This window comes from Coloeus monedula (assembly GCF_965178545.1).
Source record: "Coloeus monedula genome assembly, chromosome: 5".
In the NCBI taxonomy this organism is placed as follows: domain Eukaryota; kingdom Metazoa; phylum Chordata; class Aves; order Passeriformes; family Corvidae; genus Coloeus; species Coloeus monedula.
In genome coordinates, this window is record NC_138785.1 from 75,145,954 (window position 1) to 75,169,174 (window position 23,221).

Sequence of the window (23,221 nt, forward strand, 5' to 3'; positions counted from 1 at the left end):
AATACCTGTTGGTATCAGCTCAGCTAACCCTAACCCAAACCCTCTAAAGCAAGGAGGACAAGCAGCATTTAGACATTTGCCATCAACTCCATCAAAAATTACATGATTAACCCCCCCCAAATAACTCTCTGGTATTTCAGAGGCAGAAAAGGCAAGAACTGATAAATACTGAATGCTCGTTTTTAAGATCGGGACCATTAATTTTGAAGTTTAATTCAAGTCACCATTTTCTATGTGTGGGCAACAGCTTTAAGGCTGAATCCAAAAGTGTTTCATGGACAGCAAACACAGAAAAGCCTTGAAAGCTGACAGGGCTTTACAGCCAAATACAATTATAAACTCACCCACAGGACCTTTCACAACACCCCCTTTAACATCAGAGGGAAACAGGAAAGTCTTGCACAGTCCATACTAAATTTGCTGCTGCTTTGGAACCCAAATAAATTTGCATGACACATTTGCTATCTCAGTGAGACACAGGATTTCATGGTGTTAATGTTTGTTCCACAGTGACTAGTAAACAATTCCCTCATGGACAAAAGCAGTGGCTGATGCATTTATTAGGAGTTTGGTCCAAGCTGTCTCTCGCCTGTGATCCTCACTGCTCCATACTGAACCAAAAAGCAGACGTTTTCCCAGGGCTCTCGATCCTCTTTTCTCTGGAGACAAAATTATTTCTACATGAGCAGCACTGTGACTTGTCAATAAGCACAGGCTGCTCTGCCAGACGAGCCTGGAGACTCCCAGACCTCATCTAGCCACTAATTTGCTGCAGAGCACTTTGCATCCTGCCCATCCCAGTCATATTTCCACAATTCCCTAACACAGGGACATGAGCAAGAGGAAGATTTTATGAGGCTCAGTGTAGTGAAGCATTACATAAAAATTACATGTTAATGCAAAACTTTTGCAAGGTTACTAACAATATCACTTGAGAACTGCATTAAAAACAATCACTTTTTAACCCCAGAAACAAATCAAAAATCATTTATGTAAATAAATATGGGGGAAGGGGGAGGGGAGGAAGATTAATTTGCCTTACTGAAATTTTACATAAAAACTTTAACATCACTTTTTCATAGGTTCCACCATTCCACACCAAAAATACAACTTCCCACATTAAGTTTTATCTGAATTTTCAAAATCATTGAAAGATGCAATGGTTGAAATTAGCGTTTCAATCCTCTAAGTACATGAACTTTATCACATGAACAGTGAATACACATCACACAAGCCGCCAAAACCGGGAGAACACAATTTCCAGCAGAAAGATGGAAACATAAAACCTTGTGCTTCAAACAAACAAACAAACAAAAAAAAAAAAAAAATCCCAATATTGTAAGGAATGAAAAAAAATTGACTTCCTGCAAATTAGTTTTATATATAGAAGAACACCTGAGAAGCCTTGCGAGGCTCCCAAAGGGTCATAATTGTCAGGATTCCTCAGCCAGTGGGTTTGGGGTGAACTTCAGCTCCGGATGGAAAGCAGAGAGGGAGACCCACCCCCACCCTGCCCTGCTGTCAGCAGCTCCCCACGAAAAGTGGTAACATACACACATTATTTTGCTCTAATTGATTCCACTTCAGTTAGACTGATGTTCTATATTAAGAGTGTGACAAGCCTTTATATATCTAGTTAAAGTTTTATATTAAAGTATTTTTTCCATTTGAGGAAAAGCTGACATGGTGACAATTAAGAAATAAAGTATCCACCTGCTCCCAGTGAGCTGGAGAACAACGTGTAACAAAAAATAGTAACAAAAAAATACTTCTAAAACAACTTAATAGTTCTTAAAGGGAAGATGGCACGACAAAACGTTCTGCAATTACTGACTCCCAGTTTCTAATCTGCATATATGTCACTGGGTTGCAGAGGGAGAGATGTACAGGATCATGGAATGACTGGTGCTGGAGTGAATCATCAACATCTCTGGATTAAACATGAGTACTTGTTCCATTTCAAAAATTACCTTCGGTAATTGAAATAGTAATTTCAGTTTAGCACCCATAAAGCACTGTGGAATGAACAGTTCTTAGACTGGTAAGAAACAGCTGCAGGCCAAGAGCACTTGCTGATTAACAGACATAAAAAACTTAGAGAGAAATGACAGCCAGAACCCCTAAAAATAAAACCAGAAAAATCCTCTTTGCAAACACATGATTAAAAGGAAACCAACTGCTCAGAGGGTGATGATATTACCCAGGAGATGCTCCTACGAGTGCTTTGAACCACAGTATCATTTTTCCTCCTTCTCCTCTCTGCCTTTTTCCTTCGTCTTCCCAAATGCATCATGCTGACAAATAACTATTCAAAGAACCAATTACTGTTCCTCGGTCTTTCTTTTTTATATAACTTCATCTTAACAGGCTTTTTCTGTAAGTCCCCCATGAGTGCGATACCACCTCAGCCTCATTCTGTCACTTCATTCCCCCTGCTCTGCCCAGATGATGGTGTGATCTCTGTACCCAGGCTCCACAATGACATAATCAGTGATGTGAGCAGTGAACATCTCTTCACTCTACCCAGGTCATGAATGAAAATACTAAATATCAGGTTCCAGCTCCAACTTCCTACCCTCTCCCTTTCTTTCACAGTGTGAGAAATATTCACCGATAAAGTTGAAAGAGGACAAAGTCATCGAAGCAAAACTATACATTAATATAAACGCATCAGCTGAGTCAGGTGCATCTCACTGAGGAGACACACCTCCCCCTAAAATCCACAAACTTTTTTATACCCTTCCCCGGCTGGCAGGGGTCCCTGTCCCCTTTCCCACTGGCTGGGTACTCAGGAACTTACATTCTTTCTGACCACCTACTGCACTCAAACCAACACCCCCCTTGCCCTTTCCTTCCCCTCCCTCGTAACAAGCCTTGGTTAACTCCCCTCTCCCCTCCCGCCACTCCTGAGGCCTGGCCTTGTGCTAGCTACATCTTTGCCTCTGTGATGTAAGTATACAATCTTATGCCTGACACAATGGCTAAAGCAAAACATTATTTTCTCATTATTTTCTCCCTCACAAGCCACCCTCTTTTTATTTATCACCTTTTTGCTGAAACCCCTGGTTTGGTTATCTGTCTGGCCAGTGTGGGCTGGTGCCTGTTGGCAGAGCAGTTATATTCAAATGTAACAGTTACACTCCAGTCCTGTTATTTTGCAAACTCGGGCTTGTGCTGAGCTAGGCTTACTCCAAAGTTTTAGGTCTTTGTTTCCTGCTGAGGCCCGTAGCTTTGCTCTAGCTTGTGCAAAGTAAGATGTCAGTCTTCTTCTGGTCTTTTCTGATCTTGCCTCCTTAGGACCATGATCTCCTGGGTATCCTATTCTTTCTCTAGCAGCTGCTAGGTTTGGGTTCACTGGTATTCTGACCATCTCCATTCCTACTACTACATTAGCAATTAACCTGATAAAACAGGGAATAAGACAAGGTATAAGCAATAATCCAGCAAAGGCACATAATAGAAAGAAGCCCATCTTTTTCCACCAGGTTTTCCCAAATGAGTTATCCCATCACTGAGAATCCCACATTGTATTCCATTTCTGTATTAGCACATGAGCAAACTTTCTGATGGTTGAGTCTATGTTCCTAAATTTTGGACAATCCAGCAGGTTTGTGTTTCACCAGGGAGCCTTTCCTGACATTTTGTAGGTTTATCAGAATAGCATGCCAAATTGAGCCAGAGATGATGGGTGAAACCCCAGTAACTTTTTCCAGCAGCTTTCCAGGTTCTATAGCATTTAATGCCAGAGTTAGCTAAAACAGAAGGTTTACTAGGACTAAAATTATAATCCAGGCAGTAAAATTTTAATTATTAATTTCCAGGACAGATTATCTTTGAAGAGTTAATTTTAGAGGGCTACTTCTCTGTATCACAGCCCAGTCCCTGGGAAGTGACTCCACTGATCCTTTAATTCAGGTTGCATGTGACCACCCTCTGACTGTGGTGTGAACTGCTGTCTCAATTGTCAAGTGTATTTGAAAAGGACCTCCCCATGTCAGCTGTCAAGGAGTCATTTTTCCAAGATTTTATCAATACCCAATCTCCCAGTTTTACCTGATGGATGTAAATGTTCAGGAGTGAGGTTTGGGGCAGCAACCCCTTTCTTCTAAGATCTGCAAAAAAGAGCATTATTGCCTGCAAATAATTTTTAAGATACAGGCCATTTGTTTCAGGAACTGGCAACCCTTCCTCCCTTCCCAGATAAAGTAATCCAAACAACATTTCACAAGGAGACACTCCCATAAGTTTTCTTGGAGCAGTTCTAATTCTTAGTGTTTCTAAAGGTAAACACTTGGTCCATGGCAGTTTAGTTTCAATGATTAATTTAGTAATATGGGTTTTAAGTGTAGCATTCATCCTTTCAACACATCCCAAACTTTGGGGATACCAACGAGTGTGGAAGTTCCAATTTGTATCTAAAGCCACACACACAGTCTGTAAGGTTTTTGACATGAAGTGAGTCCCTGTATTAAGAGTCTATCCTCTCAATTACTCCATATCTGTTCTGACAGAATTTTAGGCACATCAGAGGTGGTAGCACTTGCAGTGGGAAAAGCCCCTACCCAGTGGGTAAGATCATTGACTATTACCAGTAGGTATCTCCATCACTGTACTGAACAATCTACATGTATGCTCTGGAAAGGTCTAAGAGCCAAGGTTCTTCCCCCACTAGGGGTTTTACTCATCACTTTCTTATTCATCTTTTGACAAATCAAGCACTGTTCAGTCATTTGTTTGGCTACTGTGTAAACTCCCACACAGCAGTAAGTTCTTAAAAATTTATCATATAGTGCTTGAGTTCCCCCGTGTGCTCCTCGTTGTAGTTTAATTAATATTTCTCTAGTAATGGCCTTGTTCAATATTTGCCTCCCATTTGGTAATAGCCACCTGCCTTTCTGAATCTTTACACCTCCCATCTTCTGTAAGAATTCCTCTTCCACCTTAGTAAACAGCAGGATTTTTATATTCTTTACTTTGCTGCTAGGTGTTAGAGCAAGCATTTTGGTTTCTTTTTCTATGGTGGCTTCCTTAACCAGCTGATTTCCCCTTATTTCCAGAGTCCCTCCTTTGCTGTAGTTCATGTCATGGGACATCAGAATCTCCTCAGGCAGATCAAGAGCTTCCACAACTTCTTAGAGTAGCCACTCATGTACTAATTCCTTTCCTCTAGAGGAAATTAATCCACACTCCTTCCAGATTTTCCCAAAAGTATGTATTATCCTAAAAGCATATTTGGAATCTATATAAATTGTTCCTTTCTCTCCTCTGTGTAGCTCCAAGGCTTGTTTCAATGCATGCAATTCACATGTCTGGGCTGACCAGTTGTTGGGCAATCTTCCTTTCTTCAGTAAACTACTCTGCTCACCATCCACAACAGCGTAACCATCATAACACTTCCCATTTATACATCTTGATGACCCACTGACAAAGATTCTCTTTCCATTGACTAAGGGGATTTCCCATAAATCTTTTCTAACTTCTTCTTTATAAGAGGCCAGGCTTTAGTGACAAAGTTCATCTTTAACGATTTCTGACCAATATAACTCTCAGGATCAACTCCTGAGTATTGCTGCATGTTCTTTTTAAGCCTCTGTAACCATGCAATAGGTGACCCATCTTTTCGCTGCTTATTTTCAAATGCTTTCTCAAAATTCTGCCCCTTTGGCATCACTTCCTTTATTCCTCTGATTACTAGCCTCTTGCAATCAGACATACTATTTCTCCCTTCAATTGTATTTTGGTCCCACTTAGGTCTTACTATGGGAAACTTCTGCTCACCAGGTACTCTTCCCTATACATTAGGTGGGTCTTCTCCCTCCCAAATTCTTATTCCTTCAGTCCATATAATTTGCCTTTCCTCTGCTGTGAATAAGGTCCCCAAAATAGAATGCATTTCATCCCAGGTATAGATTTTTGGACCCAGAAATTCATCTAATTGTTCTGCCAATCCTAAAGGGTCGTTTAGTATCTTACTCGCTTCTTTTTTAAATTCCCAAATTTTAGCACTCATCAGTGGTGCATTAACAAACCCTAACCCCCCTTGTGCTCCACACATAAGCACTTCTCGCAAGGGGAACATCTGTGTTGCTGTACTAGCAATGGGGGTCATATCTGAAGAGGGAAACGTAAAGTTTTGAATATCCCTTTCAAATTGCTCTAACTCAGTGGTCTGAGTTCTGCGCATCGTTTGAATCGAAGGAGCCTTCTCATTTCCTCCCTCATTGTGATCAATCCCACCCTGCTCATCAGCCCCTCCTTCTAAAGCTGTGGCATTCAGTTCTCCCTCTGGTGCACAGGAAGCGGGCAAAATTATTTAAAGGGTCTCATTTTCCCCTTTTGCTCTCCTCCTTACTCTCCTTAAAATTCCTAGCCACAAAGAGAGACCAGCTCCCTTTCCAACAGGAAGCATGATCACTTTTGTCTTGATCAGAAGGTCTCTTGGTGTTTATACTGATTTAAAGCCTGACAGATCCAATTCTCTGATGACCCATATTTCAGGCAATATAATGGGTCAGATCTAATAGGTTCCTTAGTCCACTCAAACATACAGTACTGTATCATTTTCTTTTTATCATTTCCCTGGGTGCAAGACATACCCTCCAGGCCCCAGTCCCTGAGCATTCTCCCCAAAGGACTGTTGGGAGGTGTGCTCGGAGTGAAGTCTTACAGCTTCTCTCCCCTCTTTCCATTCTTCTTACTAGGCCTATTCCCCATCTCTTAAAATCCCACAGAACACCTTTCGTCACGACCCATCTCGCTTCGTCCCTTCGCCCACCGCTCTCCTCGCAGAGGGACGGAACTGCAGTTAGAAGGACTGCACAATCACTTTGCAGATAAATCTGCATCTCAGCCACACATACTCAGTCCTGCTATTCCCAGACACCCAAACAGTACTTAACAGTCACTTTTCTTACCTGGGTTCTGTGCACAGGTATTATCGGCTGCCACACATATACTCTAGTCTTTTCTCACATCTCTTCCCCCATTTGCTTTGGGAGTCCTCCATCTGAGCCTCACCTGCAGCCCTCATGAAGCACGACAGTGGGTCAGGGGCTGCTGAAATCAGCAGGCCACGTCTTCCCCTATTCCCATTGTCCCGCTCCGCAGAGTCAGAGGTCAAGTCTCCCAGACAATTCCCCAAATTGTGAGAAATATTCACCGATAAAGTTGAAAGAGGACAAAGTCATCGAAGCAAAACTATACATTAATATAAACGCATCAGCTGAGTCAGGTGCATCTCACTGAGGAGACACACCTCCCCCTAAAATCCACAAACTTTTTTATACCCTTCCCCGGCTGGCAGGGGTCCCTGTCCCCTTTCCCACTGGCTGGGTACTCAGGAACTTACATTCTTTCTGACCACCTACTGCACTCAAACCAACACCTCCCTTGCCCTTTCCTTCCCCTCCCTCGTAACAAGCATCGGTTATCTCCCCTTTTCCTCCCTGCCACGCTCCCTCCTGAGGCCTGGCCTTGTGCTAGCTATATCTTTGCCTACGTGACATTAAGTATACATTCTTATGCCTGAAACAAAACATTATTTTATCTCTCACAATAGAATCATGAAATGGTTTGGGTTGGAAAGGACCTTAAAGCCCATCCAATTCCAACCCCCTGCCATGGGCAGGGACATCTTCCACTAGACTAGGTGGCTCCAAGCTCCATCCAACCTGAGCTTGGACACTTCCAGGGATGGGGCAGCCACAGCTTCTCTGGGCAACCTGTACCAGGGCCTCACCACCCTCATCATAAAAAGCTTCTTCCTTATATCTAATCTAAATCAACATCGTCTCTGTTTGAAGCCATTCCCCCTTGTCCTGTCTCTCCAAGTCCTTGTCCAAAGTCTCCTCACATTTTGTTGGCTCCCTTCAGTTACTAGAAGGCCAAAATCAGGTCACCCCAGAACCTTGTCTTCTCCAGACTGAACAATCCCAATTGTCTCAGCCTGTCCTCATAGCAGAGCTGTTCCATCCCTCTGATCATCTTGGTGCCTCCTCTGGACTCGCTCCAACAATTCCATGTCCTTCCTGTGCTGAGGGCCCAGAGCTGGAGGCAGCTCTGCAGGTGAGGTCTCACCTGAGCGGGGCATAGGGGCAGAATCCCCTCCCTTGACCCCTCTTTTAACCCTCATCCTCCTGTTTAACACCTCACCAGCTGCTCCCCTTCCATCTATAATATGAGAAGGAGCCTGAGTAATTCTATATCCATAGAAACAACAGAATGGAAGATAAACTCTCCAGATTTCCTGACTACCACACCTGAGGTGAAAAGTTCTTCATAGGTCATGCAGTGCAGTCCAGCTTTGGGTGGTGCCATTGAATCAAAGAGGCTTCCAAAGCCCAGATTGCAGTTATTTATCTCTTACAGGTGCCTTCATCCTAAATGATGTTCATAAAACATCCAACGCACATATATATTGTATTTTAAACAGTATCCCTTACAAATGGCGAATCTATCTAGAAATTTCTGTCTATGTACTTTTTATTCTTCTCTTTAACGCATTCTTAAAATTGATCTCAAGGTCAGACCGATGGGTCTGAAGATAGCAGATCATCTTTCCCTCAATTTTTTTAATCACTATTCCACAAACTGAAGACTCAACTAATGTTACTTTCTATTACTAGCTCTTCACCTTCTTCACCCTATTTCTAAAACTGCTCTTAAAAGATTATCATACACCTGCTCAAGGGTAAAATTCTATTCTAATTAGATGAAGAAAAGGTTTTAAAAGTGAATTAAGGATATAGAGGATACAATAAAACTTCTGAAAATCTAATCAAAGCATTAAGATTAAAAGAGTAGCAATGAAAAAGGCAGAGAATCTCATTTGAACCAGTGAAGGTGAATGCCATCAGTATATAAATAATCAGGACAATGTACAACATGGACTGTTTTAGGGGCAGCACAATCCAAACGTTAAGACTAGGAGTCCTGCATACTCCCTCTGTGCACGTAAGTAACATGATATATACACATGGTGTCTCATGTTCTCACTTCCAGTGCTTGGGACGAGCTCTGCAGTTTAACAGTCAGCTTGGGAAAGGACTCACCATTCTCCAAAAGCTTGGTGTGGAAACAGCTCTCTAAAGGCATATTCAGATTGGCAGGTAAGACTCTGATGGTGCCCAGTCTCTGTCTGCAGGGGCTGCAAAGTACCTCCTTGTACCCAATCAGCTCAGCACCACAGCTGTTATCACTTCATCAATCAGTCCTGTAATTCTATCCTGTATTAGTTCACTTGGAGAGGAAGTGTGCTACACCCTTCTGAACTGAAACTTCAACGAAAACACAGCAAACAAGTCAAGTCAAGATACAAACCACGACTGTGGAAAAAAAACAAAACCCAAAAAAACCCTCAAACCAGACCAAGTGATGCACAGCAATCTCCCTTCCCCATTTTCAATCCTGTTGTAATTTGCTGCCACTAGTTTGCTATAGATATCACCAGGAAGCAAGGACAGCAGGGAAGATTGCTGTACTAGTCTTGGCTTTATTTCCACATGGAATCACACAATATCCTGAGCTGGAAGGGACCGACAAGGACCACTGAGTCCAGCTCCTGGCTCTGCACAGGACACCCCAACAATCCCACCGTGTGCTTGAGCACATTGCCCAAATGCTCCTGGAGCTCTGGCAGCCTTGGGACCATGATCATTCCCTGGGGAGCCTGTCCAGTGTCTGACCACCCTCTGGGGGAAGAACCTTCTCCTGATATCCACCTAACCCTCCCCGACACAGCTCCAGCTGTTCCCTTGGGTCCTATCACTCGTCACAGAGAGTAGAGATCGGAGCTGCCCCTCGGGAGGAGCTGCAGTTCACAGTGAGCTCTGACCTCAGTCTCCCCTTCTCTCCTGCAGGAATATTTCTGAAGATAACCTGGAATAAGACTGCATGTGGCATATTGCCACCATTTACGTTTAGTTCGGTGCCCATTTAGAACAGACACGTCCTGTGCAGTCTGTGGATCGGATTCCTCAAAAGGCAGCTCATAACATTTTATTTACATTTTTAGATCCTAAGTGGTATTTAATTTCAAAATCCCACACCTGAAAAGTTTGCATTCAGTTTACTCTACATGTCAGGAAATATCTCAAACAATACCACCACCAGCAATGTTTTAAGATATTTTACTGTATAATCAGTAAGACCTTTGCTACCAAGATCAGGATGAGATGAGACATAATACACTTCATATTACATATATCAAAATTACTTTGTACAACTATTTCACACTGCTGACCTGTCCTCTTTTCTCCTTAGCTCCATTACTTAAATAGAATACTATATATTAAGGAACATAAGTGACATGCACAATAATTACTTTGACTCCACATCTCAGTAATTGTAGAGCTTTACCTACACTACAAATGTTTTACACATACTAGGTACAGAAGTAGCTGCCAGAAGAAAAACAACCCAAAAAGAAAATTTAGAAACTTACCATTCCTGCTATTTTCACTCACCACAGAAGTTACAGCAACACACAACTCACTGGGGCCAAAATTTTCAAGAGTTTGTTTTTAAAGACCTAATAATGAACATATACAACTCATAAAAAAAGCTTATAAAAAGACTCAAAGTCATCAGAGGAGAACCTCTGTTGAAATGCAAGTCAGTCATGGTAGAGAGAGAGAAAAATATGTGCATGTGTACATATTTTACCCCATTAAAATTATAGCTATCTGGCTTTGGTTTTCTTTTTTTTTTTTTTTTTTTTTTTAATTTAATTGGAGATTAAATGGAAAGCATCTGGCCCCAAGTGACAGTCCTGACCTGCCGTTAATCTTCAGCCAATCAACAGCCCAGCCTGTCAAAGGGCTTCCAATGCTCAGTTTGACCACCAGGCACAGCACCTTTCAACTGCTCTTATCACATGTTTAAGTTAGGAGAACTTAAAAACTTCCCACAGTGCTTTCTGACCTCAAAATGAATGTTTTTTCTTCTTCAGATATGACAGTTACCACAGAGATCATCCATAGTGGTTTATCCCCTCCAGCATCGATGGGTAGTGGCCTTCATCCACCTACTTTCATATTTTCAGTGTGAATTTGCTCCTTCTGGTCACATCAGTCAAAAAATCATTATGTTACAAGACACTAAGGAAACATCAATTTCAGTTGTGTCTATAGAATCCTGTTAATCTCCCTAAACCTGAACAGAAAGATTTCCTTCAGTGAATGATGGAAATTGACTTATTTATTGAACTCACTACAAAAAAATCAAGACAGCCTTAATGCCCAGAGAGCCCTGTAAAGACTAGCCATGAAGGGCTCTGCTACAAAAAAACCCCAAAACTATAAATCAATACAAAATGTATGAAAAATTCAAGTGCAAACAAAAATCAATAGACACATGCACGGTTGTCTCCTACAGAATTTCTTCTTCAAATCTACAGGTAAAAGCAGGAACCCTATGGAGACAGGCTGAGAGAGTTGGGGTTGGTTCAGCCTTGAGAAAGCTCCATAACGAAATTCCAGCACCTTCCAGAACCTAAAATGGCTCCAAGAGAGCTAGAGAGAGACCTGGGACAAGGACATGGAATGACAGGACAAGGGGGAATGGCTTCACACTGCCGGAGGACAAGGTTAGATGGGATATCGGGAAGAAATTCTTCCCTGTGAGGGTGGGGAGGCCCTGGCACAGGGTGCCCAGAGCAGCTGTGGCCGCCCCATCCCTGGAAGTGTCCAAGGCCAGGCTGAATGGGGCTTGGAGAAACCTGGTCTAGTGGAAGGTGTCCCTGCCTATGGCAAAGGGGAGAACAGGATGGGCTTTAAGGTCCCTTCCAACCCAAACCAGTCTGTGTTTCCATGAACTAGGCGTATGAAGTTACATCAACCTACAAGAAAAAGGGAAAGACCTCCCTCCATGTTCCCTGGGAGAATCTCCAGCCCAGCCAGAGTGCCCGATCTCACTGGCACTGGTGAACCTCATGTCAAACCTGTCTTACCACGGGTCACTGCTTGAGGAGGCCAAGTCTACAACATAGAGTGAGTCACCATACCTTCATGTCTGCACTCATGTTTCAATCCTACCTGCCCTGGGATACTGGAAAATCAGTGGGATTTAGACAGTGGGAATGTAGCAAAGGATGTCTCCTCCAGCACCATGTCCTATCTAATGCACACACATCTTGCACTTGCAAGCAAGCAAAGCTCAGGCACAGAAGCCACTCTGATGCCTCAACCAGCTTTGATTTGATAACCAATTTTCACATTATGACTTTTTTTTTGTCTTTCAATTTGTCTTTCAATACCACATGACAAATTCCCCTAAGTGCTGAATAGAGAAATTAAGATCCCATTTAAACTCCATCACTTTTTACACACAATATCCTTTTTCATCAGCCTCAGAGAAGATGATTTAGGCATATTTATAGCAACCTTCACCACATTTCTTCTGTAGGGCAGTATTATTCTCAGAATAGACAATTGAATACCAGTTACCATGCAAAACTGCCATTAAAATACGCTTTCAAACCTCCAAATTCCTATGTAAACAGAGTCGTCATCAGAACATCTTTAAAACATATAAATAATTTGTCCTAATTAATTGATAAGGAAGCTGAACCAAGGGGATTAGACGATGAACTGTACTTCCATTTGATTCCTGAAGTCTGTGGTCATCTGTTCTCAAGGGAACAGTACAGTTAGAGGCTATAAAGTAATTTCAGCTTTTCCAGCTGGATCACACATTCCTGTTTCTACCAGAAATCCAAATCCCCATCCTCTCAAACATCAAACTTGTGTAGAAATTGTTATTGTACCATTCACATAAGGGAATTCTGCTGGTACTGACATTTGCCTGCTGTCCCAGAAATTCTCATCAGCTCAGGTACTGAGAAAAGCTGGAAATGATCCAGGAATTACTGGTTTAACATGCTTTCAGTAGCTCAGAGTTTTCCTTGGGCTCACCACATAAATTCAGATAAAACAAGTTAACAGACTATCAGCAGCATCCACAAGAAAATTAAAATTCCAGCAATATTAGCATGGATGTTTCAGAAAAAAATGTGCATAGGCAGGAAGTCAAGTCCTGGTTTTGACTTTGAACCACATCAACACCTCCTCAAAATGATTCATCCTCCAGAAGTTGAACAAGGGTATACTTAAACACCCATTACTATTCCCAAAATGAAAACCAGTGACTTTAAAGAGTCCCTGCAACCTGTGCTTGTGAGAAACACACCGACCGACCCAAATTTACAGAGCTGCCTGTTATGTGTTTCAGTGTAATAAATCAAGCCCTTAACAAAAGTGCACTAACACACTGTCAAACAAGAAGGCAGCAACTATAAATAAATGCAGATGGAAATAGTGTATCTTGAACAACAATAAATTTCAACTTTTTCAACAAAACTAAAAGCAACTCGCCCTACAATTCTGCCTGTTCCTGATGTCCCCTTGAAAAAAATTAAAATCACCAGTGACTTCAAAACTAATTATTTCCCACTATAATATTTAGAATGCAATACTTCGCTTCCAGTAAGCCAGCAACTTGGATGTATGCTCAAAATCTGGATACAGTAGTATACTTCCTTCTAGCAGCACAAAAATTCTTAATAGGAAATAACGCTGGAGGTTTCCCTGTTTGTGGTTTGTTTTTTTTTTTCTTGTTGCACTGGCCTGTCCAGTCAGCACTTCAGTTCCACACTACTCTGCAACTCAGGTCTTGCAAAGGCTGGAAATCTTTGTGGCATCACCTCTGCTGATTTCACAATCAAAAGCATGATCAAAGCATGTAGCAGGCAGACACTAGAGATCTAAGCTCTGAAATCACTATAAAATTCAAGTGACACTCTCCACTCTGGATTAATGGGAGATTGACTGTGTAAATTAATCATTAAACAGCCAGGTGCACAACTCTGGCAGGAAACATGCTGCACATTGCTGCAAGAAACCTTCACAAAGCCACCTTGAAAAGTTTATTTTAGAGGAACTCAAACACATTTTTGACCGTAAAAAGCAACGAAATCAAAAAGCTGTGCTCAGGGTAAACCTGAATCATAGATTTTCCCTAGATAGGGCAATTACATTCAAAATATCTGGGAGCAGTGCCATGACACCAACATGTGGAAAATGACCAGACTGTGGAAGGAAAGTGGTTATGACACAAGCACAAAGAAACTGAGGGGAAAAAAAACACTAAACCCACTCAATACACAGCTAATCCACTGCAAGAGTAATTTTTTTCATTGCAATGACTGAAAACCAGCAGGGATGAAAACTAAACAGCTTTTAATCACAAAGTAATTGAAGACATGGTTAGTCCTTCCCTTCACCATGAAATAATATTAAACCCAACCTAAATTTTCTGAATGTAAAAATAGCTCTCACTTTCTGTATTTGAGTTTATAAAAGGAGTTTACAAAAAACGCTAATTCATCTGTGCCAAGCTTCTTATCCTTTGAGTAGACAAGCACCACCTTGGAGATGGGTATTAAATTTTCAAGCAATACAAACACTAATAAGAAAGTCTTCCAAAGAGTGTTTTCCTAGCACAGCTTTCCTTATTTTGTTTCCTTTCAGCCTACAGAAACTAGCAAGAAAAAAAATGAAGGCTTCTGAACATCAGGAAACAGAGGGCAAGGACAAATAATAGAAAATCTGGGATTTTCACAGCTGTATTTATACATCCTGCCTAAGTCTCCAGGTAAAGCTGAGCAGCACTATCTAATGGTAAAGGTCATTATGGATCATTTTCACCCCAAAGAGGATGCATAACACCCTGTACCTACAAGAAGCAACAACCCCCTATTTAAATTTTTGCGACACACACCGAGCACACCCGAGATGAGTTTGTGTACAGCAATGTTTTTACTTCTGCAGCTCTGAGCCCAACAGGCATGGCAGGGAATAAAAGGTACTTTACACATCGGAAAACCCTTGGTTGGAATGCCCAGACCACCCCTGTCAGCATGGTGTCCCCTAAACCAGCTTAATTCCATTTCTGCATTTTCAGGGAACTGAAAATTCTGAATCTGGTGATACTGCAGGAAACTTGTTTTACCAAATAAAGCCATAACCAGGACCAGGAATGTTATCCAGATCCTGGGGTATCCAAGAAGTACTTCGCACAATCTGCTCTGGAGATCAACTACCCCTCTTTAGCAGGAATATTGCTCAGTTTGTTTAAATTCTTCTTCATCATGCAAGATGCACTAAGATGCTTATTATCAGCCCAAAACACAGAGTCCATTTTCTTTAAATTATTCTTCAAATCCCCCACTATGCCAATGACCCAAATTTAGGTTATCAGACTGCTACATGAAGCTTGTTCTGTGTGCAATTAAGGGCTCTTAACAACCCCAATGATGTCACAACTCTGCAATAAGGACAGAGCCCTTACATTCTGAATATCCCAAGCATTTCACATTCCTCAAGTCCAAACTGTGCCCAGAATTATCTGTATGCAGCACACATCCACCAAAACCTTGGCAAGCAACCTGCCTCTCCATCAAATAAATATTTATTTTAAGCAAAGGGAGGAAAAGTGACAGTCTCAAGTAGATCTAAAGGAACTTCTGCAAGGATCAGCCATAAACAAAGCAAGGGAACAAAAGCAGGAAACAAAAAGCAAACATCATTACTGCTTCAGTGTTTCGGTGACTAAATGAGTATTTCATTCAAAGCCGTGCACAAAAGCAAACTACCATCTCTGTTCACTGCTGTAAAATTGATTACCAAATATTCCAGTCCTACTTCCAAGATGCTGCAGAGGTTTAACAGGCAGATGTGAGCACGTGGCTGTGCAAGAACAAAGCACTGGCATAAAATTGCTGTGGTCCTTACGGTGAATTCCAGTTTGGAGCAACTCCCTCCTCCCCCAAAACCACTTACAAAATCACATCATTCTCAACCCCATCTTCTGCCTGTTTTACTCTGGTTTTTTCCCGTGCTTTAGAAGATGTGATTTAAAAGCTCCTACTTGCTGGGAATATTTTGAGTGCAGGAAAAAAAGCAAAGCTCCACCTGATCAAGAAGGTAATTCCAAGTGCTGCGCTTAGAACTTCAATTTGGAAAAAAATTCTTCAAGGAAACTGTTCAAGAAAAGACCACCCAAGGGTATCCTAAATTAATACAGTAAGACAACAGCTTGGTCAGCAGCAGCATTATCTAAATATAGGATACTCAGCACAGATTTCATAGACAGGCGCAGGAAGCTCAGGGTTTGAAATTTGATTGCTCACAAAAGCTTCAGAGGAACAAGCCAGGAAAGTCAAATCCAACACATGCGTTCCAAATATTATTTAAATTTATCAGGACACAGGATAAAAGGATTGCCGGTCCTTGATTTTTTTTAATTAAAGAAAGTAATAAGTTTCTGTAAAAACAGTGCTAATCTCAGTCATTTTTTGGTATTTCAATGTAAGTTATTTACATTAAATGTAAATTGATGAAGATGTTAACGAACACCTGGTTGGACCTGAGCTTATTTTATTAGTTGCCAAGAGAGGCTGTGGCTGCCCCATTCCTGGAAGTGTTCAAGATCAGGTTGGATAGGGTTTGGAGCAACCTGGTCTAGCGGAAGGTGTCCCTGCCCATGACAGAGGGTTAGAATGAGAAGAACTTTAAGGTTCCTTCCAACCCAAACCATTCTGTGATTATTTTGCATCCATAACAAAAAGAACAACTGAGACTGAAATACTGGAAAAATCTAGAGTAGTGTCAGACAACTGCTAAGGGACTCAGGTATTCCCTGATACTTACAGAAACAGAGAAATGAGACAGAAATGGTGACTGCTGCAGATAAGGAAGTGTTTGTAAGTCTAAGTCAGTGATACGTCCCTGGATTTGGCAGGCAGAGGAATGTTATCCTTTATCTGCTCTGTTCCAGGAGGTCTCAATGCTCAGATGTGCTCAGCAGGAAGACAGGAACAGGACAGGACTTACTCCTCTCTCTCACAGGTTAAAACCATGACGTGTTCAATAATTCCAACAACTAAAGCTCCAATAGGGAAGGCACTGGATGTGTGTGAAGCAGAGCTGTTTTATCTGACTGCTCTGAATTTTCCACTACTGCCTCCTTAGTATAAAGCAGACTGAAAATAAGCAGTGAGCTTATTGCAAACATTAACAAAACCTCCCGCAAGTCAAATATTTATGCTGGTCATTTAGTGCACAGTAAAACCTGCAGAACAACTCCGATATTTCAAAAATACTGAATTATTTCACAGATGAAGTTTTGTTCTTAAAACAGCCATAGCAAAATATCAGATCATCCAATAAAACAGTGAGAGAAGCAATAACACGGAATTCAGATTAAATATTAGCCAAGAGTTTCTCAATGAACAGATCATTTAAACAGAATCATGGAATGGTTTGGGTGGGAAAGGACCTTAAAGACCGCCTAGTTCCACACCCCTGATATGGGCAGGGACACCTTCCACTAGACCAGGCTGCTCCAAGCCACAAAACATATAATATTTATATATCTTATAGACACATATGGATAGACAGAAATATAGATACGCATGCATTAAGATAACCACACATACCTTCAAGAACTAAATAAAAGCCTGCATTTGTTCTTTTTTCTCAGTGTATTCATTAAAATTGATGATGTTTAAGTATTTCCTACTTGAATAGCTTATTCTTTTTTACCAGTGCACAGTGTTTGAGCAAGCCTTTCATTAAGCAGTATGGAAGAGAAAATCATTCTAAAGCACAATATCCTAATGAAAAAGGAGAAACAGAATGGGGATCAGGCACGAATGCAGCCCCCAGATCTAATTTGAGCACTTAAACTGATTTGATTCAAATTGTCAACATCCTTGGATCTGTTAAGCAGCTTCCTGACCTTCCTAAATCGTTAAACTGCCTCAGGTAGCTTTTAAAAGACAATCGCTTGTATATAAGCTTTTGACCAAAAGTTCCTATTACTTTAACAAAGAGAATTGTGATAGTTCTTTTCCAGCTCACAACTCTTTCAGGTTGGGATTTATACAAATCTAGAGATGAAATTCCTCTTCACTGTAATATTCTTTGACCAAGGACACTCTATAACCACCAAGTCCTTCGTAACATTTAATCAGCAACACATAACTCCTCCCATTATATTAATGAAAAGGGAGTTTAAAGGATACATGCTAACTCTTTTTTTTACTCTCCAACTGTTAGGTTGCATGGTTAAGTCCTGCTTAGCATTTGCCATCTTCCACCACAAAAAAAGTATTACCATGAAAGGAACACCAGTGCCTTTACATACAAAATCCATATTCCTGAAATCATTTGGTATTTTATTGCATAGTCAAAATATTATTTTCAGCTACAGTCATACATCAAACTGCCCATCAGTGAGCCTACAGACACAATCCACATACACTGACTGTTCAATAAGTCAATCATTATCCTGAATTTGTTAATCCAACCCTTTACAATCTCAGGACAATAAATCTATGGGAACCAGAGGTCATTTCTTATCCTGTGCTTTATCCACCTTGTCTGGTGAGGAGCAGCTGAGGGAGCTGGGGGGTATCAGCCTGGAAAAACAGAGGATCAGGGGGTTAGAATGAGAAGAGCTCGTTCTCACTCCCTCACTCTCTAAAACTCCCTGACAGGAGGGTGCAGCCAGGGGGAGTCAGGCTCTACTCCGAGAGAACAAGGGACAGAACCAAGAGGAAATGGCCTCAAGTTGCACCTGTGGCAGGGGATTAGACTGGATATTGGGGAAAATTTCTTCATGGAAATGTTAGTCAGGCACTGGAACAGGCTGCCCAGGAAAGTGGCTGAGTTCCCATCCCTGAAGTGTTCAAAAAACACGTGGATGTGGTTAACAGTAGTCTTGGCAGTGCTGGGGGGGCGGTTGGACTCGATGATCTCGGAGGGCTTTTCCAACCTTAATTCCATCTGCTAATTAGGCAGCTGGCTGACACAACGCAGTTTAGGCAGGACAAGAGGTTGTGTCACCGAGCTGCAGATAGTGCTTTGAAGAAGCTGTTAACCAAGTGTGCAGAATCGTTTTGACTGTACAATACTCAATGCTGCCAATTTCACTCTCAAGTTTGGAGCTCCCAAGCTCCCACTGCTCCAAATGTTAACTCAGGATGCTGCTGCAGATCTGTGACTGGAGAACTTCTCATCCCTCCCAGCAGTAGCTCCTCTCCTGCCCATATCATGGCAGCTCAAAGCCCACAGCAGCCTCCACCCAGCCAAGAGCCCACTGAAGGTTTGTACTGAAATAGAAGACAAGCACATCAGGCACATTCTGTGTTTTCTATTTCAGATTCCATTAACACCAAGGTGTTTATCTTTGAACAACTAAAGTGGCTGGTTCCACATCTTAAAAAAAAGCCACCTGAAGTCCTTCCTAAATCAGCCTTCTACCTCTAAAGAGCACCACTGATCTGGGGTATGTCACTTAAACATCCAACTGCAGTCTAAAACAGACCCAAAACTTTTTCTCAGGGAAAAAAGGAAACAGAATATTAGCAGACTGCAACTCTATGCTACAATGTTCATCCTTCACTGTGAACACAAGATTTGAGAGATTAGTAGGTTAGTGAAGCACAAGGTGTATCTTTACAATGTAAATGAAAATAGTCAAGGCCACAAATATAGTCATCATACACATCAAGACAGTATGATTAACATGCCAAATTTAATTACATCTCTCAGTCTAGCAGATAAGCACATGGAATATGCCACACTTAGAAAATAATTTTCACCTGCTCTTCTACTTCCCATTTGTACCTACAGCACCTAATAACACATCAAGTCCTTTAAAGCCAAACCCTTGACAATCGTGAACCAAAAAAAAACCTCCTGCAGAGCCATTTCTGACAGGACACAGAGCAAACTCAAGGCATGTGAAAGAAGACACATGATTGCAAAGCTCTGAACATTGCTCGCCTGCACTTCTCAGAGCGCCGAGTTTAAAAACATTACTAGAAACTTCAACTCCTTAATAAAATAATAAACAGAAAAATCATCTATAAAGAAAACATGTACTATATTTTCAGGCAAAATTTTAGACTAGAATTATATGTGAGAAAGAAACAAGAAGTTTTATCAAAACAGGTAAGAGGATAAAAAATTGAGGTTCTATTAGCAGTGAATATATACCAATTCTTTTTTTCACCGGGCATCACCATTTGGAAAAGAAGCTTCTCAAATCCAGTCCCCTTAAAACGACAAAAAACCTAAGTTTCTCTAAGAAAGTAACAAGTATGAGGCTATTCCGTAAAGCTCTCTCCCAGCTAAAAGAAAATGACAGCAGCAAAAAGACATGAAAAAGGCAGGTTTGGACTTCCAGGGCTTGCCTAACCTGAAATTGTTTCTATACAAAACCCCTTGCAAACTGTCTGCAACACACACCCATCTACAGACTGTCAATAAACAGGAATAAAAAAAATTGAAGTATTTTTCTTCCATGACTTTAGGTCATACAGACAGTTATCCTTCTCCCACATCCATAGGGAATGTCATCGAAGAGTGCTTGGCGCTTTCAGTAGCTCCCCAAGAAAGCAGTCACTGCCTAGGATAATCATCCTTTTCTCATTTCCTTCTTTTCCAGGAATCAGCCCTTCCCAGGGAATTCACCTAATGCATGCAGACACACACACTGGCTCTCTCACTGCAACAGCTGACGAATCCAAGGCAGGTAACCATCTTACAGAAACCCCTGCCATAACAGAGAAGCCAGGGAGCACTCCCAGCCTATTCCCAAGAAGATTTCCATTTTCTCATCCTGTGGGATAGACTTCAGACACACAACCCAACCAAGAAACCCAACACTAAAAGAACTGGCCCCAGCACTGCAGAAATGCACTTTCCATCATCATATAGCCCAAAAATCAGTGTCCTGTGCAGACACCCCTCATTCCCACACACACACGTTTGCACATGGCCTGGACCAGCGCAGAGCCAGGGGTGCTCCATCCCCCTGCCCAGAGCCTCCCCCTTTAGCCTTTTTTTTCTCAAAAAAAAATTACTCTGAAGCAGCAGGACTCTCCCAATGTCCTGTGTCCCATTCAATTCCCTCCCGCTGCCCAGTCTTGTCTCCCCACATGCCCAGGAGCTTCTTTCCACCAGGCTGCTAGTCCCACTGTCCTTCAACAAGAGCCAGCAGCATTAAAGCTCCAAAAGATGAGCCTCCCAAATATCAGCTACTCCCATAACGATACTGCTTCTCTCCCCTTCACACACCTCTCCTGAAATAACCTTTAACCAAAACCAGCACCTGCTGATCTGCCAAGAGGAACGTCCTTAACCCCCCAAACACCTCTAAAGTCTCCACCCAGCCCTAACACCCACTTGCACACCCTTCCCCTCCAACCTGTTCTCAGTCTGATCTACTCCCATCTCCACATTAGTCCTTCTCTCCACCCAGGAATTGGTCCCACACCCACGCTGTCCTCCTCTGTCCACTTGCTCCTCACTGCTCTCACCTGCTTCCACCTCCAGCCATACCCACACACAAAGCCTGCCCCCATTCACCCATCATCCTTAGACTTCCATCTACACAGTCCCCAAACCTAACCCTGCTGCCAAAAAAATATCCCCCCCTACCCACTCCCCTCCAGCCTTACTTTCTGTCCAGACCTACTAAAACTTAAACCCAACATTTTCCTGGCTCAGCAATCCATCACATCCAGACTCCGACTGATCCAGTGCCCTACAACCACATCCCTGCTCCTACATAGCCCCTGAGAGTCACAACTCATCACCAGTGACCCCTCTGCAACCAAAAATTCAACCCCCTCAGAGGTGCCTTTCTGCATTACAAATATCCTGTACTCACCAACTGGGGCACTCAACACCCACATCCCATTGCTCCCAGACCTCCCCCAGGAAGCCCCAACCACTCATCTCCTCTGTGGACCTCCAGATCTAGCCTTCTACACTGTCACCCCATCACCCCATGCTGCCGTCACCTCTCAAGCCTGTCTCCGCACATCCACCTCTCCCTCTGCATCCAAATCCCTTCTGTCTCCCTGCATGGCTCCTGCCTATCCCTTTACATCCACATCCCACCTCATACTCTCATTGCCCTCACTCAGCCAGGGCCCCAGCCCCTATTGTCCCCTCAACACACTCCTAACCTGCTCTAACACCTGTATCCTTACCTTTATCATCACTTGGACCTGTCTCTCATCTTTATCATCACCTGAGTGCCCCTCACCATCCCCTTGACCTGCCACTCACCTTTACTGTCACCTTTACCTGCCGCTCACCTTTAACCTCACCTGGTCCCGCCCCTCACCTTTACTGTCACCCGGCCCTTCCCCTCGCACCACGACCCTCCTACCCTCACTCATCCCTGGACCCCCCTCAGCCTCCCACACCCTCTGAGTGCTCAAACCTGCTTCTCGTACCCACCTCCCTATTTCCCTCAAGTGCTCCTTTGGGCAATCTGACCCGGACCACCGACCCATTCCTGTGTCCCCTCCTTTCTCCCTTGCCCCGTCCCTCACCCCCGGCCCTGCTGTGGCTGCCACACACTCCGCTCCATACCCAAACCAGTCAGACCCCCATACTGCGAGCCAACTCCTCACTCCAAACCAGCCCCTCACCTTTGAGCTACCCTTTCATCCCCGTACCCCAAACGTAACCCCTCACTCCTGAACCAGCCCCGAACACCGAACCAACCCCTTACCCAAACCGGCCCCTCAACCCCCATCCACAGCGACCCCACGCGTCCCCGCACTCCGTCCCCCGCCCCCCCGCCCCGCGGGGTCTCACCTGAAGCGCCCCCCGCAGTGCTGGCACTGGTCGCCCACCCAGCCAGGCTGGCACTCGCACTGCCCTGTGCCCGGCTGGCACCGCCCGCCGTTGGCGCACGGCTTGTCGCATTCCTTGGACACCGCCACCTCCTCGCCGGCGGCGGCGGCGGGGCCCAACAGCAACAGCAGCAGCAGCGCCAGCAGCGGCGGCGGTGCCGGTGACCTCCCGCCCCGCCTGCCCGGTCCCCGCCGCGCCATCTGCGGCCGCTGCCGGGTCGGAGCGGGGCGGGCGGGGGGCGGCGGCACAACGCGGACCATCGGCCGCCGCGAGGCCTCCGCCGATCCCGCTACGGTGGCCGCGAGTGGGGGGAGAACCGGGGGGCGGGGCTAGTGACGTCACCCCCGCGGCCATGGCGGCGGGGAGGGGGCGGATCAGGGGATCACAGAGTCACAGGACGGTTCCACTAATTACAATCCCTAGTTTAGAAAGAGTGGAAGCAATTCTTGGTTAGGTCCTACGGCTGCAGAACTCTTCACTTAGGGGTGAGTTTCTCGTCTCAG

The 23,221-nt window shown here is 43.4% G+C and overlaps 1 protein-coding gene across 2 annotated transcripts in view; it reads right to left on the reverse strand.

The window, feature by feature from the left end:
- The window catches only part of ATRN (attractin), a 152,634-nt gene extending 129,640 nt beyond the window's left edge, over nt 1–22,994 (reverse strand). For both annotated transcript variants that reach the window (XM_082282483.1, XM_082282484.1), the window contains exon 1: nt 22,680–22,994. In XM_082282483.1, the coding sequence (XP_082138609.1) occupies nt 22,680–22,978 (299 nt within the window). In that variant the 5' untranslated portion in view covers nt 22,979–22,994. The remainder of the gene's footprint in view (nt 1–22,679) is intronic.
- Between the last annotated feature and the right edge of the window lie 227 nt (nt 22,995–23,221).